Raw genomic sequence first — 19,927 nt, 5'->3', positions numbered from 1 at the left:
ATTTTAACCTATAAATTAAACACAGTAACTTATGGTACATCGAGTGCACCATTTTTGGCAATGCGGTGTATACGACAATTAGCATTGGAGAACAAGGAGAGTTTTCCTAGGGCATGTGAAATTATTTACAGGGATATGTATGTAGACGATTTAATTACCGGATTTTCAAACGAAATTGATGCTATGGAAGTTTGTGATCAGATAGTTCAAATTTTGAGATTAGCTCATTTTGATTTACGAAAATGGACATCCAACAATGAAACTATTTTAAATCATTTTCAAGATCATTCTGATTCACTTCGTGTATTAACTCTTGGAAATTATGATTCAGTTAAAACATTAGGAGTTCAATGGTCTAGTGAATTGGATGTTTTCAGTTTTCAAGTAGATATTGTCAAGACTGATTCAATTACTAAACGTTCAATACTTTCCGTAATTTCAAAGATTTATGATCCTATGGGGCTCGCCAGTTGTTGTGTAATCATGGTGAAAATTATTATTCAGACACTTTGGTCTCTAAAGATTGATTGGGATTCAGAGGTTCCTCCAGAGTTGTGTTCTAAATGGAAACAATTCCATTCAAAACTTACGTCATTGAATGATCTGAAGGTTCCTAGATTTGTTTTAGTTGATAACCCGATTCTAATAGAGCTTCACGGTTTTAGTGATGCCTCTAAGAATGCTTATTGTGCTGTTATTTATGTCAGATGTATTGATTCAAATGGTAATATAAGTGTAAAGTTACTATGTGCTAAAACTAAGGTAGCTCCATTAAAGATTTTAACTATTCCCCGATTAGAACTGTGCGCTAGTGTGCTGCTGGTTCGATTAATGAAAACTGTTACGAAATCAGTTACATTTAAACATGATATATTTTATTGGTGTGATTCGCAGATTGTGCTGCATTGGTTACATACACCTCCAGCAAGACTGCAGGTGTTTGTCGGAAATAGAATAGCAGAGATTCAAAATGAATCTAATATAGAGCATTGGAATTATATAGCATCTGCGCAAAATCCTGCAGACGTTGATAGTCGCGGAATTTTACCAGATCAATTACAACATTGTCAGATGTGGTTTAGTGGTCCATCATTTTTGTCGACAGATTTTGTTAAACCAAAATTTCGTGATTTGCCTACCATTAAGGAGGTTCCAGAAATAAGAAACAATGTAAAAGTTTTTACTTCTGTAAAAAATGATTTATGTTTAATTTTTGATCGATTTTCAAATTTGAATAAGTTAATTAGAACTTTTGCTTATTGTTTGAGGTTTATTTCTAATTTGAAACAGGCTTCTAGAGGTAAGAAATGTGTGGGTGTAATTTCCGCAAGTGAATATTACAACAGTAAGATGTTCTTAGTAAAATTAGCCCAAGAAGAGTGTTTTTCCAATGAGATTAACTTATTGAAAAATAATAAGTCTATTCCTTCAACAAGTAGATTGTTATCATTGACCCCCTTTGTAGACGATAAAGGTATATTAAGGGTTGGGGGACGTCTTAAAAATTCATTTTTAAATTATGAGGGAAAACATCCTATTTTGCTTAGTAAGAGTCATAGATTAAGTAGATTAATTTTCAATCAAGAACATTTGAATTTACAACATGCTGGTCCACAACTTTTGTTAGCTAGTGTGCGTCAACAATTTTGGATTATTGCAGGAATGTCCTTAGCAAAATTTACAGTTAAAAATTGCATTCGTTGTTATAGATTTAAACCAAAGGCAATAATGCCATTAATGGGACATTTACCTGAACAACGTGTTATAAGTTCAAGACCATTCTCGATTACAGGCGTCGATTATGCTGGTCCTTTTCTTTTGAAGGACAGAAAGGGAAGGGGTTGTAAAACATACAAGGCCTACATTTGTTTGTTTATATGCTTCTCAACAAAAGCAGTTCATTTAGAATTAATTAATTCATTAAGTACTGAGGCTTTTTTAGCTGGCCTTCGCAGATTTGTTTCAAGACGGGGAAAGCCATCTCATATTTACTCAGACAATGGCTCTAATTTTGTAGGAGCAAAAAGAGAATTAAACCAGCTATTTAATTATTTACAACAGATTCATGATGACATTTTGAGTGATTGTGCAGGTCAAAATATTACTTGGCATTTTATTCCGCCTAATACACCACATTTTGGTGGACTATGGGAAAGCAACATAAAGGGTGTTAAGTTTCATTTATATCGTGTGATTAAAGATACCATTTTAACTTATGATGAATTTTTAACATTTCTTGTGCAAGTTGAAGCTACATTAAACTCCCGCCCACTCTATGCACTTTCATCCGATCCTAATGATTATAATCCTTTGACCCCTTCACATTTTTTGATTGGAACTGCATTAAATACTGTACCAGACCCACTCTTTGATCATGATGTGAAGATCAACCAATTATCAAGGTTCCAATTGATTCAAAAATTACTACAAGGATTTTGGAAGCAATGGTATAAACTATATTTAACTCAACTTCAGCAACGCAGAAAATGGAAAACCACTGAGGCTCAACTTAAGATTGGCGATTTAGTATTACTGAAGCAGGACAATATTCCACCTTGTAAATGGCAGTTAGGTAGAGTTGATGAAATTCATCCAGGTGAAGACAATGTAGTGCGAGTTGCAACGATTAAAACTGCTCACGGAACTTTTAAAAGAGGTGTTTCAAAACTATGTCCACTACCTTTAGCAGAAACTGTGTACTAAACTGTAAGACGGTATAATTTAAATTGACTATTATTTAGTTTTTGTTTGAACGCTTGTTACCGTTCAAAGGCGGGCAGGATGAACAATTATGTTTAAATTTTTGTACAATTTAGAATTTAACTTAGGTGTTAAACGTGGCAACAATGCGTTCCATATTATTGACAGCGCCAGTGCGGGGTGGCAACTCTGTCTCTCGCGAATTGACGTGCGACGTGCAGCGCAAGAAAAAAGAAGATTCACTCTCTGATTTAACCTTCACAAAAGAAAAATGAAGTCATGTGCATTGTAAAAACTAAATGTTTGATTTTATGTATTCAAGTAAATTTGATTTAATAAAGTATTATTTTAACGATTACTACAGTCCATTAAATCGAAGTAACCACAAACTGCTCTGCACGTGGCACAGGAATCTGCAGGGCCGCCGCTAAAGTGTTGGCAGCCCGTGTGCAACTTAATATTTGCCGCCCCCCCCCCCTTCCAACACTTTAGACGTTTCAACATAGCGACGGTTAAACTGCAAAACCTCGTAAGTCGATTTTTGGTTCGTTATGACTTTTATACTTTGTTGGTTTATAATTTTACATATCTTTTAAACTACAAAAGCTTGTAAGTGAATATAAAAGTTTAGCTAATAAATACCATTAAATTTTAATATTGACTTATAGCTTTGGCAGTTTAAAAGAAATACAAAATTATAAACCAACAAAGTATAAAAGTCATGACGAATCAAAAATCACTTACGAGGTTTTGCAGTTTAACCGTCAATAGGTATTTTACTAGTATTTAAAGAAATGTGCAGGATACCTTAACGCGTATATGAATAATAATTGCTCTGATCTCGACGTTACTTTTAGACCTGGATCATGTGTACCAAAAAAAGGTAATATTTTTATGTCAATAATAATATACAGAAATTCAATCTTGCAGTAATACCTACAGTGTAAGTTTTGTTTACAAGACTACTTACAACATTCGGCATGCTTAATTGTTTACTAATATATATATTTAAATATGTAAGTCTAGATCCCGCGTACCAAAAAAAAGTTGATTAATAGCTGAAAATTTGTTAATAGCTTAACGGTGTCTAGTCGGACAAACTTTGATGTATGGGGACACTGGAACAGGGGAAATTTTAATTGTGGAACAGGTTAAAAATTTGGAACGTCAGACTACGAAAACGTTCCAATATGATATAACTTCCAATTGATTTGTTACCATTTCATTAAACTCTCATGCAAAAATCAGACTGGTATTTATCACCAACTGGGAATTTTAATGAGTGGAACAGGAAGAACATGTTAAATGACAGGAATCAGGAATCATGTTGGTTAGTAATAGCAGTCTGATTGTTGCATGAATTTTGCAGTTTAATGAAAGGGTAACAAATCAGTTGGATGTTCTGTCCGACAAAATACATGTGACGTTTTCGTAATCTGACGTTCCAAATTTTTAAACTGTTCCACAATTAAAACTTTCCCTGTTCCAGTGTTCCCGTACATCAAAGTTTGCCCGACTAAACACCGTTAAGCTATTAACAAATACACTAGTGTGCAAATGAAACGGGCACACTACTATATGTATATTATTTACAAACTAAATCGTTTATCAAAAGCGTGTCTAAAATCATCAACTTCTCAACTTAGACTGAACTACTATTATAACCCATCTGTAACCATACATAAGCATAAAGGAACAATATTATAACAGAGCAACCATCGAGTAATAAAAATGATTTTTTTAAACCATCGAGAAATAAAAAAGACTTTTTTATTACTCAATGAGAGCAACTTAACAAACACTTATCCAAATTTTCGGAAAGTATCCTATTGTCGTATCGTACTCTTTTAATAAATCATAAATGTTCACAATTTGAAAAAATCGCATATGAACCACATAGATAAAAATATCAACTTCCGAAAGCCGCCAGTCACTTTGAATTAAAAAAAGCATTCCCGGCAGGGGTGTAATCGCAAATTAAGCAGTAGATACCGGAACGCTATGACTTTGTGATATTACTTCTCAGTACAGCGGTCAGTTTTCCACGGGGTTTGAGGAACCCAAAATAGCAGTACCGGAATGGCGTTCCGGTGCGTTCCGGCTCCACTACACCCCTGATTCCCAGGACTACTTTATGACTACAGCTGCAAAAGGGCAGTTCATATAATAAATAGCATTTTCTGGCACTTTTGTTTAAATTGTTTGCAATATTAGAGTTTATAGAAATATCTGAATCATTACTACATATTTAATTTTTTGAATTTATTTTCGCTTTAAAAAAAGTATTATAATCAGTGGCCTGCTTTTGACCGCCCCCATAATCGGCCGCCCGTGTGCGATGCACACTTCGCACACATGGTAGCGGCGGCCCTGGGAATCTGTGTCCGGACGACTGCGCTGGCAGGTTTTCTTAAAAACAGTTCTGTGCTGCACTGCCCTGCATTCCAATTCGCGCGGGGTAATGTATTAATAATTGTACGGAAAACAGAAACCTGTGCTGTCCTACGTTGCGTTGCCTGCGTCACCTACGTCTCAATGTGCGGCGCGCCTAATAATTGGAAAAATTTCAGATACAGTGGAACACCGATAAGTCGGCCCCCGATAACCCGGAACTCCGGCTAACCCGGACCGATTTTTATCAGACAAACATTTCAACAATAAAAATGTATTGCTATTACAAAATCTCGTGAACCTAATTCATTCATTTGGTGACGTCAATATACGAATGAAACGATTGATGAATCCGACATTACTGAAAATATCAGGGTGCAGATGGGACCCTGTCGCGCAATTCGCAGCAAATAAAATAGTCGTATGTTTTTGGCTTCATTTTATTTCGGTTATACATACGCATTTTCAAGGTTCACGAGGTTTTGTACCAACTCTATGTAATATAATATTTGAGAGATAATGGAACCGGATTGAACTACATATACCATAGTGAAAATTACTCATGGCACACCACATTCATTGTCGAAAACAACAGGCACCTGTATTATCCTTTATTTGAAACTGTCTTAGTTGAAACATTGTTTAGAAAAGACTATTAAAATTCTTTTTTTAACAATGGTCTTAGTCATCACTGTTATTAAATAACATAACATCAGAGACGGTATTGTGTGTAGTAAAGTCGTGTTTTGTAATCGTTCGTAAATTTATTTAGATTTTGTGTTTGCGTGTCTTTTGTCTATAAGGGCAACAAAACGTAAAAATGTTGTAGTGACAATGGAAAAGAAACTAGAAGCATTAAGTAGAATTGATAAAGGTGAATCTTGCAGCATTATATTATGGTGTCGGTACATCTACAGTATCGGATTGGAAGAAAAATAGAACTAAAATCGAAGAATTTTTTTTTTCAAAATGATAACAAAAGACAGTTTGGACAATCGGTGCAAAGCTAATAAAGCTAAGAATGAGACTTTTGACGACGCTTTGTATGTGTGGTTTTGTGTGGAATGCGAACGTGGTTTACCAGTGTCTGTGTGACAATTATAACGGAGTTTATCTGTAAGCATACCATATTTTATTAATTTTTACCATTTTCTCCGGCTAACCCGGATTTTCGATAACCCGGATCGGCCGCGGTCCCAATTAATCCGAGTTAACGGGGTTCCACTGTACCTGTATTTGTCACAACCCCGAACAGGGTTTTTTCCTGATTTCCCTGTAATAGTAACGATATAAAAAAAATTGTTCATTAACTCCTGTATATACCTTTTAGATGTTTCGACTGCCAAAGTCACTACTTTGACTGTGAATATGAGAAGAACGAACAAGAAAAGACCGACGGGGGATTAGGAGCTGGAACCCCGATGTTCATTTCGGAGGTTATGCATGGTACAGCATGCATTATTTTGTAATTTTTAAAATCTGTTCTAGTAGTTAAAAAACAGAAGACTAATAAACTGTGTAAGTTTGTAAGTAAACTATATTTACCAACTAGTTTATTAAGAAATCTCATATAGGATGTGAACTATGGTGGCTAACAATCCTGATTTTAAAACTAGGTTACATCTTGTACAAATTAAAAAATTCAACAGAGGTAAGTGTTTTACGATGAGTATCTTAAGTTAAAAAAAATATTGAAAAATCCTTTATAAAAAGTATATATTTATTAAAAACCCTCAAAGGGCTACATATAAATTACAGGAAGTTTTGATCTAAATAGATCATCATCAGTGCTGATACAGACAAATCACATGCTAAGTCACTAAAAATACATGGGTAAAAACTAGGGATTTTGAAAAAGTAACTATTCGTTACAAAGTACTCGTTACTTACGAATACCGAAAGTAACGATTACTATACAGAGAGGCAAATCGTTACTTTGAATACTTTGATTACTCTGATTACTTGGTTACTTCGTACCAATCGTATCAGAGCGAGTACCTATTTGAGTATTGTATCTACAATCAGTTGATATTGGAATCGGACCGGTATTCCACGAGTGTTCGGTATCAGTACAGTTAACTAAAATTTTATCTATGAAGGACGAATAAGGCTATGAAGAGTTTTACAGGATTACAGGGCGCTGGGAAGTAGCTGAAACAGAGGGAGGTATATCATTTAACAAAGCATGCACCCAGAAACAGATGTCTATATGATAAAATACGATTTGTCGAGGTAGATAATTCACTGATTCACTATTCTTACCAGGCCTAGAAAAAAAATACGTAGCTTAGATTGACCGGAAAAAATGTAGAAATGATAATATTTCTAGACTGTGATCATCAACTTTAATTTTACATGTAGGTATGGCATTGTTGTTATTAGACCAGGGCTTCTTCTTCTTCTTGTGCCACTCCTATCGGAGATTGGAAATCATCGAGGCCACCCTGACTTTGTTTACAGCTGACCTAAAAAGTTCATTAGTGGTGCAGCCAAACCACTCTCTCAAATTCCGCAACCATGACATTTTTCTACGGCCTGGATTCCGTTTTCCTTCTATTTTTCCTTGCATTATATTTTGAAGTAATGCGTATTTATGGCCTCCCATCAAGTGATCCAAATATTCGAGTTTTCTTCGTTTTATCGTTAACAAAATTTCTGGGTCTCTTCCTATCCTTCGTATTACTTCAAGATTTGTGATTCTTTCAACCCAACTTATCTTCAGCATTCGACGGTAGCACCACATATCGAAACTTTCAATATTTTTTATATTGTTCTGTTTGAGAGTCCAGGCCTCTACACCATATAATAGCGTGTTAAATACGTAGCCTCTTAGCATTCTTAATCGTAGAGGGATGCTTATATCTCTGTTGCAGAAGAATTTTCTCATATTTATGAAGGTGGCCCTGGCAATTTCGATACGTCTTTTTATTTCATTGTTTTGGTCTCCAGTTTCGTTTATAGACCAGGGCATTTAACACTAAAAACACAGGAATAAATCTATTTTTAAATAGAGTAGGTACCTAGAGACTTGCAACTTTTTGCATTGTGTTTAGGATTAGGATGACGTCTGGAAATACGTATACAATAGAAAAATGAGTGGAAATGCATTAATACATTTTAAAGTGTACAAAACGCAACGAAAAATGCATAAACATATTAAAATCAGTATATTAAGGGCCAGATTTTCTTATTTCGTGATATTTGGGGTCACTGAACACGAATATGCAGTCAGAACCGACCTCCGAAGCACCTGGGTGCCCAGGGTTACCGCTAAGGTACGTCATCTAGAGTTTCGAGGGTTTGTTTTTGGCACTTAGTTGATGCAAATAGATTACTCGTGATTACTGATATTGTGGAGCAGCAATGACAGAACAATTAACAACATTAATTAACAAAATCATAAAACACAATAAAATACCGGAAGAATGGAGTACCGGAATGGATTACCGGTACTCAAATACACAAGTAATCATAGTAATCAAAATATCCTACTAATATAAAATATGTACTGAGAAATGCGATTATCCATATGATTACCGGTACTCAAATACAAAAGTAACAAAAGTAATCAAAGTAACGAATACTGTAAATGATTACTTTATACAAAAGTAACGATTACTCAAAAGTAACTATAATCAACATCACTAGTAAAAACACTTATAGGGCCGGTTGTTCGAACGCTAATCAACAATGATCATTATCAAATAATTAATTACTGTCAATGTCAATTGTTAAAACATAATTAATTACAATTCTGAAACTATAATCAATTAATATAACAATAATTATTAACATAATTAATAATAAATCTCATAATTGTAATTAATTATGTTTTCAGCAACCCAAACAAAGTTGACATTGACAGTTTTGGTGACAGTAATTAAATATTTAATAATGATCATTGTTGATTAGCCTTCGAACAACCGGCCCTAAATGTTTTAAAAATATGTCAAAGTTACATTATTATTAATAAATCCAATTGATGGATAAAATTCTTATATATATGGCCGTTGGCATTGTATGACTCCCCACAAGGCACATGGGTAGCTTCTCTGAATTATATGTCCTTACATTACGGACGGTTGGTAGCAACTGAGTGACTGAGTGAAAGATAGGAAAAGAAAGTGGGTGTATTAAAATGAGAAATGGGCACTATGTACACGATTTTTGGAGGTGTTACTGAGTCAGAACGTGCGAGGGCAGGAGTTGCCCTAATAATGCACAAAAATGAGCATAAAAATATCACCAGGTGGAAAAATATTTCGGAACCTGTTCTTAAAACAGATATCAGTAAAGATGAGAAGACAATAAGTATTGTTGGGTATGGAATGGTATGGACCGTTGGAAAATGATGCCAAGTAACTGCAAGATAGCTCTGGGAACAATTGCAGCACGAAATGGACCAAGTAAATCATAAGGTCTTAATAAGTAGGTGATTCTAATGGGAGAGTAGCGTCAAGCAACGAATATGACTACCCCATAGGAACATATGGAGAAATAAGTCAGGAATAGTAATGGAAAAACAGTTTTGTATCATAAATAATGATGCAAGTTAGTAATACATTTTTTGAAACGCAAGGAAATTCATGAATACACACGAATGATGGATTCGCGGAACGAAAAATCCGTTGTCGACCTAGTATTAGTGCAGAACAGATATAAAAATGAAATCGTGGACGTTCGTGTTAAAAGAGATTGTGAAATCAGCTCAGATCATTTTCTCGTTGAAGCTAAAATAAAGACAAAGAGAGAACAGACATTAAATATTAAAAGTGAAGAAAATAGCTACGAATAACCAAGTACAGTGGAACCCTGATAAGTCGGCCCCCGATAACCCGGAAGTCCGGCTAACCCGGACCGATTTTCATCAGATAAACATTTTGATTTTCAGTATTTTGTATTTTGACAACGACACCCGATTTGGGCGTCGAAATGTTAATAAAATTATTTTTCAATTTAATTGTGGCTTATTTCCCATCAAAATACATAGTTAATTATCAGATAAACATTTCAGCAATAAAAATGTATGTAATATAATATTTGAGAGATAATGTGTATTTGTGTAATTTGAACTATACGATAGTAAAAATGACTCATGGCACACGCCGCGCCGGCAGAAACAACAGACACCTGTCTGTAGTATTCCTTTATATTTCAAACGGCATTGTTTAAAAGTACTAAAAGACTATTTAAAAAATTATTTTTCAAACAATGGTCTATAGTTTTCACTCTTCTTAAATAACATCACATCGATTGTGACTGTATTGTGTGTAGTACAGTCTTGTATATTGTTCGCTTCCGTTTGCTTACGTTTGTGTTTGCGTGTTTTTAGTAAGTTAGATGTGTAGGTACTGTGCATATTTATATATATTTCATGTTATTTCAATTCTAACGGAGTTTATCTGTAAGTATACCGTATTCTATTAATTTTTACCATATTCTCCGGTTAACCTGGATTTTCGATAACCCGGATCGGCCGCGGTCCCGATTAATCCGAGTTATCGAGGTTCCACTGTATTGGTGAGTGAGATGCCACCCTCCGTAATGTAAGGACATGTACTTCAGACAAGCAGCCCAAGTGCCTTATGGGTAGTCATATGATACTAAAGACCATATGTATAAGAATTATATCCATCACTTGGATTTATTAATAATAATGTAACTTTGCATTTTTAAAACATTTTAAGGATTTTTACCCATGTATTTTTGGTGGCTCAGCATGTGATTAGCTTGTATCAACACTGGTGATGATCTATGTATATCGAAAACGTTCTGTGAGTTAGATGTAGCCCTTTGAGGGTTTTTAATAAATATGTATATACCTTTTATTTTATAAAGGATTTTTCAATCATTTTTTTGTGATTAATGGTATACAACCAGCTACAGGGAAAATTTTCCTTGTGGATTTTACCTTAAATTAGGTTTAGATGTCTCGATGGAATTGTAGAAAACTCTTTTAATTCTACCTAATATCTGAAACACCTCGAATATGTGTTTAATATGTATAATGGACTATCCAAACGCTTTCAGAAGATCTCATAACAATAGTGGATATTATTACTGCATTGCAAGTATTAACATTGTCAATTTGTAGAATTTTATCCAACAGAGATTAGTTAGAGGAGGTATCAACTCTTTCATAAATTGATAGATTCAATTTAATTTATTTCCAACTCTTAAATATGTACTACCTAATACGTTTGAATAAATTCACACTTGTTATTGCAATCATTATTCAAAGAAGTTTTCACCCTATTCGAGAACGGAGCCAAGGAAGTTGGTCCTAAGGTCAACGAGGACAAGACCAAGTACATGGTGGTTACGAAGAACCCAAGACCAAGGGTTAGACAAAACGTAACAATTAATGAATACAACTTTGAAGTCGTCAAAGAATTCAAGTACATGGGAGACTGGGAGCGATCATAACATCTGAAAATGAATATAAAAAGGACGTGGCAGCCAGGATCATTAAAGGAAACAGGCATGTATGTTACTCATTAATGACCGTACTCAAATCAAAAATACTCTCAAGACCAGCAAAAATAAGAGTATATACATAAGACAATAATTCGTCCCACAATAACGTACGGAAACGAAAAAATTACTGGTACTTGAAAGAAAGATACTGCGGACTATTTATGGGCCTTGCAGACAAGAGACAACAGGAGAATGGAGAAGAAGACACAATGATGAACTCCAGGCAGTATATGGAGATGAAAACATAGTACGCCACATTAAGGCAAACCGAATAAGATGGGCCACGTGCTAAGATCGAGTGACGAAAGACTTCTGAACGCCACATCTTCTAAGACTCACATAGAGTTGTAGAGCCAAATGATGATGATGATTGCAATCATTGTCTGCTGATGTCTTCTCAAAACAGTAAAGAAGTCAAGAAGATATATAAAATTCTAAACACAACGAACAGTTGCGTCAATAATATAATCACTAGATTGAAGAATTCATCGATTACATAAAATCCAAATTTGATATGCGGCTTTAGAAAGGAATTGGAGAGAGAATCAGTTTAGTAGATGGATGAGTGGTACGATATTAGATGGGAATACTTATGATCTTCTTTTTCCTTATTGGATGTAGGCTTTAAAGCCTGTTTCTTCTTTAATATTAGCCTCCTAAATTGTTTAAGTTATCGCACCATCTTTTTCTTGGTCTACCAATACTTCCTCGTCCATTTGGTGACTTATCTCGTGCAATTCGTACTATCCTATCCTCTGCCATTCTACTAATGTGTTCGTTCCACTCCAGTTTCCGTTTTGTCACCCATCCATTTATGTCTTCTAGATTGCATGATCTTCTTATGTTTTCGCTTCTCTCTCCCTATCCAACAGACTTTTCCCTGATATTCGTCGGAGTATTTTCATCTCTGTTGTTTTTAGTAGTCGTCTCGTTTTAGATGTGTCAGGTCTTGTTTCCGCCGTATGTGTCAATATAGGTCTAATTGCTGCTTTATAGATTCTTGCTTTTGTATCTTGTCTTAGGTGTTTGTTCTTCCAGATTGTGTCATTAAGAGATCCCGCCTATTTACTTGCTTTTATGCTTTGTTGTCGTACTTCCTCTTCAACATCTCCGTAACTGGTTATACCTATCTATTCCCAGATATCTAAACGTTGCTTCGTGCTTTATTATTTTCCCATCAATTTCGATTTTACATCGTAGTGGGTATTTACATGTTGTCATACATTTGGTTTTTTCTGCTGATATTATCATATTGTATTTCTTGGCTGTTGTATTGAAGATGTGTGTTAATTAATGCGGCGTCGTCTGCATAACATAATATTTGGATTTCTTTGTTCCTTATTCTGTAATCATAACCTTTATGTACTGCTTCTATTATTTCGTCCATTATTATATTAAAGAGCAGTGGGCTTAACGAGTCACCTTGTCTTACTCCGCTTTGTACTGGTATAAACTGCGTTAGTTTTCCATTTATCTTTGCCTGTATTCCATTAGGAAAGTAGATGTTTTCGATGGTTTGTATAATATTGATTGGTATGTTTCTTCTATACAGAAATGTAATACGTCTTCGACTTGGATGCGATCGAAAGCCTTTGTCTGGTCTATAAAACATAGATATGCTGGTTTATTGTACTCAGTGGCCTTTTCTGTGATTTGTCTCAGTACAAATACGGCGTCTACGCAGGATCTTCCGGATTTGAATCCTTGTTGTTCATCTGATAAAGTTATTAGTTTATTGATTTTGTTGGTTAGGACTTTTGTGGTTAGCTTAAGTGCGGTGTTCAGTAGATTTATACCTCTATAATTGTTGGGGTCTTCTTTGTCTCCTTTCTTGAACATTGGTATCATTATGCTGTTTCTCCATGCGTCTGGTATCTTGCAGTGCAATATTAGTTTTTGTATAAGATTTGTTATCTCTAGGGTTATACATTCTCCTCCGTATTTTAGAAGCTCGTTGATTATGCCGTCTGGTCCTGGTGACTTTCTATTTTTGAGTGAATTTATGGCTATCTCTCTCTTATGATGATATCCAATATTCGATACAAGAGGAACATAAGGAAAAATAAGAACACCAAAAGATAATTAATTTTTATATACTATAGTAAAAAGAGACTATAAACATACTAAGAAACTGAAATCATAAGATAAATAGATAATATAAACGAATGCAGTATGTACCTATTTCTATACCTATTTTTTTTTTGTATGATGTGTTATTTTTTTATGTTATTTAGGATTTTAGGAAACCTTGCTAAAAATACATACAAAAAAGAATGTTTATGAGAGACGCAACTGAAAAAAGACTTGCCAACTTTGAGATATGATGTTATCGAAGATTGTGAAAAATATCATGGACACAACACGTAACAAGGAAATATTAAGAAAGATGAAAAAAAAAAGAAATACATACTCAACACTATGAAAGAAAGAAAAATGAGCTACTTTGGCGACATACTAAGAAATGAAAAATATGATTTGATGCGATTAGTTATGCAAGGGAAAGTAAGGAAAGAGGGGACCAGGGAGTTGAAGCACGTCCTGGTTGAAACATTGAAAGCAGTGGAGTGGAAAAACAACAATAGAACTTTTCACAACCGCTGGGCCATGATGATCGCCAATGACCACATGAAGAAGAAGAAAAGAAAAATACAAGACCATAATGGAGTGATTACTTTAACTTACAGTCCTGGCAATGAACAGAGTGCAACAATAAGACGGCAAAAAAACCGATAACAATCAGTAAAAAAACACAGTGTTGTACCTCCTTATCTAGTAATGGTAAAAAGAATATAGGTAAACTAGGAAGTTAGAATCAGACTGACAATTATTGATAAAAATAGAATTAGGGAACATTTTGTATTTCAATGTTATATAGACTGCACTTTTATTTCGTCGGTAATTGTAACACAACCTTAGGTATTTCTTGTAGTACCAGCACATGTACATAACACGTAAAAATGAAATTCGACGTTAGCAGTGACCAAATCTTTAGAAATCAAGTTAATCATTGTCCCGTTACCCCAAACTATGCTTCATTTCCCTCTTCCTCGTTCAAAGAATTCCACCAGATTTGAATACCTTCTTCTTTAGGACCATATTATAAAACGTTACCGTTGGCCTTCATCATGTTTACAATTTCCTGAAAATTTTCTTTTCGTTATGTTGTTCTGAAGCTATTTTCTTGTGGCATTTTTATAATCAAGTATATTCAAATGGGAAATAAGCCACAATTTTACCTAAAAATGATTTTATTAACGTTTCGACGCCCAAGTCGGGTGTCGTTGTCAAAATACAAAATAATACTAAATAAACAAAAATGTTGTTGCTTAGTAAAAAATTCTGCTAATAATTTATTTAATCTGACTCATTTATATATTTTAAAGTCGTCTACTTTAAAATGTATAATACGTGTCTGAATTGCCGATATAAATGAGTCAGATTAAATAAATTATTAGAAGAATTTTTTACTAAGCAACAACATTTTTGTTTATTTAGTATTATTTTGTATTTTGACAACGACACCCGACTTGGGCGTCGAAACGTTAATAAAATCATTTTTAGGTAAAATTGTGGCTTATTTCCCATTTGAATATACTTGATTTCTTTTCGTTGATTTGAATATACAATCTGCCTATTAATCTTGCTTTTTATTCTCCTGTTTTAATTGCTTGTTCTTTGTTTCTATATAGAATTATTGAGATGGACCCAGATTTAGGGTGTAGTATTTTAATATGTGTACAGTACAAGGAAGAATGCGTAATTAATTCTCTGACCGTCAAGCGGAAGCGATCGAGCTTGTAACGTTAAATTCACTGCAGTATTGTCAAGTATTTAAATATTTCTTTAAAGCATAAAAGAAAGTTCAGTGATATAAATTTTTAGGATTCCAAATTCGATCAATTAGGTTTAATGTACTCAAGTTTACTACATACAAGCTAATCCCAATAGACTTTTAGTAAATCAGCGATTTAATTTGACTTTGTTTAGCGAAAGAAATATAGCATGAAGTCGTTTCAATCGAAGATAGCTTTATGTCAAAATAACCTTTACGTGATGCAGGTTTTGATCAAATTTTAATTGATTCTGATGAAGATATAAACCTGGATCCCGCGTACCAAAAAAAAAGTGTATTAATAGCAAGCTGAAAATTTGTTAATAACTTAATAGACAAGGCGAAAACGGCGAGTTCGTTGGAAGAAATATTCCCATGAGACTTTTTTGCATAATCACATTCGTGAGACACCCCAGAATAAGGTTCAAGAAGTCGCCCACGCGAAAAGTGGTCCAATTTTTTTTTAATTTTTTTTTTAACAAATTGCAAAGATCAATATTTTCGGTCCGGACAAATTTTTTTTAGATTTTTCGGACCATTCTGGACAGAAAAGGTCTCTTGTAATTTTTCTCTAAAGTTGATCGTGTTCGAGTTATAATCAATTTAAAATTTGAAAAACGCGAAAATGGCCATTTTTAAGACTTAATAACTCGGTTAAATATTATTATTATGAAAGTCAGAAAGTAACTAAATCAAATTTAAAGCCCCCCCTTCATGATGCTGAAGAAATTTGTGTCTTTAATTTATTACTAAGCTGTTATTTTTATTTATTAATAATGAGCGGTAAGATCGTATTGACGCGGCTGTAAATGTGCGTGCGAGTGAGATGCGCCATTGGACTGCCTGAATGGCATCTCTTTCGCACTCATCATGGCCGGCCGCCTAATACGCGTATGGCGTTCATTATTTTTTACTTAAAAATAACAGCTTAGTAATCAAATAATACCAAAAAATTCTTCAGGATCTTATAGGGGGAGCTTTAAACTTTGATTTAGTCAGTTCTGATTTTCATAGTAATAACTTTTAACTGAGTTATTAAGCCTTGAAAATCGCCATTTTTCGTTTTTTTCAATTTTAAAATGCCTTCAACTCGAAAACTATCAACTTTAGAGAAAAATTATAAGAGACCTTTTTTAGCCAGAATAGTCCAAAAACCCTAAGAAAAATATATCCAAGGCAAAAATATTATTTTTTGCAATTTAATTAAAAAAAAATTTGGACCACTTTTCGCGTGGGCGACTTCTTGAATCTTATTCTGGAATGTCTCACGAATGTGATTATGCAAAAAATCTCATGGGAGTATTTTCTCCAAAGAACCCGCCGTTTTCGCCTTGTCTATAACGGTGTCTAGTCAGACAAACTTTGATGTATAACCAGTGGCGTAGCTAGGGTGGGGCGAAGGGGGCGGTCCGCCCCGTGTGTCACCCCTTCGGGAGTGACACCCGAGAGACACGATCACAAAATCATGAATCGTTAATTTGTAACTTTACTCACTTTGCAATCAGAATACAATTCGATATTATTTTGTGAACACACGAAACCGAGAAAATTCGAGGTCAAAGAGGCATTTTTGGATTTTTTACGTTAAAAGCAAAAATGTAGTTGATCTAAGTAACGGAATTGTCAAGAAGCTTGAAATTGATGATTTAGATGTTATGAAGTACCGTTCACAGATATACGATAATGCAGGGGTTATGAGCAGCGTACATGGAGGAATACAAGCTATTATTAAAGCAAACAACAAAAAACCTATTTTCATTGGATGTATTTGGAGTGGCCAGAACTTTTTGTACAAAATACATCTAGTGTAACATGTTTCAGAACACTAGAGGCAATTTTTTATTTTTCTTCTGATTCCACTAGCTGCTGGGAAGCGCTTATTAAACACAGCAAAGCATTTGTTAAGCGACTACCCACAACGCGTTGGAGTGCTCACTATGCCGCAGTTAAAGTATTGGCAGAACATTTTGATAATGTTATTGCTGCAATTGAAGAATTGTGTCATCAACAAGAAAATTTAGACACCAGAGGTGTGGCCCATAACCTTATGCCCGCTGTGTGTAATTTCACATTTCTTTGTTATCTTTTCTTTTGGAATGATGTACTAAGAGAAATCAATTTTTGTCAGATTGAACTGCAAAGTAAAGGCATAACCGTTAATCAATCAGCGACCAAAATAGGAGAACCTCGTCTTTATGTTGAAGAAAAACGTGGTCATATTATATATGAAGCATTAGATTTTGCCATGAAAAGATATGACGACGAAGACATTCCCACCGAAAAACGACTCCGACGTCAAAAACGAATGAATGGTTAGTTGGCTACCGATACAGGACTCACACTTCAAACCGAACTTCAAAAGGATGTGTTGGAATGGTTTGACCTATCCAATATTGAACTCGAAACCAAATCAAAGTCCATTCAAGATGTGGCTTCATTGTTCGAGGTTGTGCAGACACACACTTTGCTTTTCACGAACAGTGAAAAGTTGAAATTAGCTGTTTCAACATTTTGTGATTTTTACCATGAAAAAATATTAGAAGCAGGTCTACTGCTAGAAATACCAAGGTTCAGAAGACATTTACAAGCGGCCAATATTACATCCTCTAAATGGTTATCTGTAGACTTTTTAAAATTTATTGTGGAATGGGATTTCATGGAATCCCTCCCATATTTAATGGTCGCATTAAAATTGTTTATGACCATTTGTGTATTGGTTGCTTCATGTGAGAGAAGTTTTAGTAACTAAAATTAATCAGGAATTACTTGCGAGCAACAATAACGCAAACAAGGCCAAATAACCTCGGTGCAGTTTTATTAACTATACCTAATTTTAATTTTTTTTTATTATACAATAGAATTTGGGGTGACACCATCAATTACCGCCCCGGGTGTCACCCATGCTAGGTACGCCACTGTGTATAACCTCGGTAATAGTTTTATGAAATTTTGTTTTAGTATACCTATTTGAGTTAAAATTAAAGTCCTACACTACGCTTCTATAACTGACTGCTTATTACTAGTAGGTAGTCAAATTAAAAACTCGTCCTGTGTTGTGATTAAGTGAGAAGAATCCATGTGTTTGTTCTCCTGTCTTTCAGTCTTATTCCAAATATATGTCTTTTTGTTTTCATCTAAATTTCGCTTTTCTGTGGTTATTTTTGTATTATTTTGTGGATCAGCCATGATAATTTTAAAGTTTGATGACCCGAACTATTTAGTTTCTTTCTTTTGGCATCTATAAACATTTGGAATAAAACATCTGCTGAAAACGTCATGTGTCATTCTTATGTTCAAAATGTAGTCATAAATTACAAAAAATATATTTAGAAAAGCTGTATATAAAAACCAACTTTGTACATAAAAACGTAATTTTTCTTTGTATGCAGACTGACTCTAGTCTTTATCACGAAATTCAACAATATCTTGATAACGACCTGTTATAATTTACTATTTACCGGCAACTTCTAGGAATGCATCGAAGACTGAAATATTCATGCATTCCATGATTATGACCCAGAACATAAACATTTTAGATGAAAAAATATTTACCTCTGTTATCCTATAAAGGTGCTAGCCTTGTAATCGTACTTTTTATCCATAAACTAACACGGTAATATTAAAATAGGGACAGATAGGATTTTGAAGAGCTGTTTGCGAAATATTGGTCTAAAATCATTTTTCGACCCATGAAAAAAGATACTAGTTATAAAAAAAGTAATTGGACTTCGTAAGTCCTAGCTTGTACCCAAACGTATCTGGATGCAGAACCGAAAGTCGATATTTGAACTCTTCCTTTAACTCTGCCTCCATTGATATACGATTTTCGGATCTAAGAGTTCTTATTGTTTTGTAATATTTAATTTTAAACCTTGTGATATAATATAGTTGATTTTAGACCAATGTAACTTCCTTTAGCTACTCAAAGTTATCGTGTGACCAAAAAATGGGGTATTGTAAATTTGTATAATAACTGTGTCAAGTAAGCTTAAATTAGCATTAACGTAACTTGAGAAGTAATGCAGCATTGACTGTACACATAACAGCTGGTTTATGGTTACATACTATAAACATTTACAAAGCAAAGAGTTATCATTTGGTGGATATCTATATTATATCTTCAACTATTACTTTTTTATTTTTTGAGATTTTGACCACTTAGTTAAAGATATGTTCAATGTCTCTGGCATGTCCAGCGGCATTAGAAGTAGACGACTATCTCTACATTTTTGTCAAAGTCCTAAATAAAAACTTGTTTGTTAACGAGTACTTAGTTGCGATATATTTTTACATACATATCTAATAGAGCTATTCATTGCTGCCATTTTTTTGGCATATGACGTATATTTGACATTTGACATATGACTTATACATATTATACGTCATATGTCAAATGTACATACGAAAAAAATGGTGGTATATATTATACGTCATTTGACAAATATACGAAAAAAATAGCGGCAATAAATAAACCTTATACATTGTTAATTTCTCATTTTTTAAATTAATTTTTGCGATATATTTTAT

General features: G+C 34.2%; 1 protein-coding gene across 1 annotated transcript in view; it reads left to right on the top strand.

Moving 5' to 3' along the window:
- Window positions 1–8,955, top strand: part of LOC114338818 (uncharacterized) — a 42,758-nt gene extending 33,803 nt beyond the window's left edge. Inside the window, exon 4 of the mRNA XM_028289432.2 lies at window positions 6,422–8,955. Within this exon, the coding sequence (XP_028145233.1) occupies window positions 6,422–6,560 (139 nt within the window). The 3' untranslated portion in view covers window positions 6,561–8,955. The remainder of the gene's footprint in view (window positions 1–6,421) is intronic.
- Window positions 8,956–19,927: the final 10,972 nt, after the last annotated feature.

The sequence above is a fragment of the Diabrotica virgifera genome, chromosome 2, assembly GCF_917563875.1.
Source record: "Diabrotica virgifera virgifera chromosome 2, PGI_DIABVI_V3a".
In the NCBI taxonomy this organism is placed as follows: domain Eukaryota; kingdom Metazoa; phylum Arthropoda; class Insecta; order Coleoptera; family Chrysomelidae; genus Diabrotica; species Diabrotica virgifera.
The sequence above is the reverse complement of the archived record's forward strand: the minus strand, read 5'-3'. Positions and strand labels throughout refer to the sequence as shown.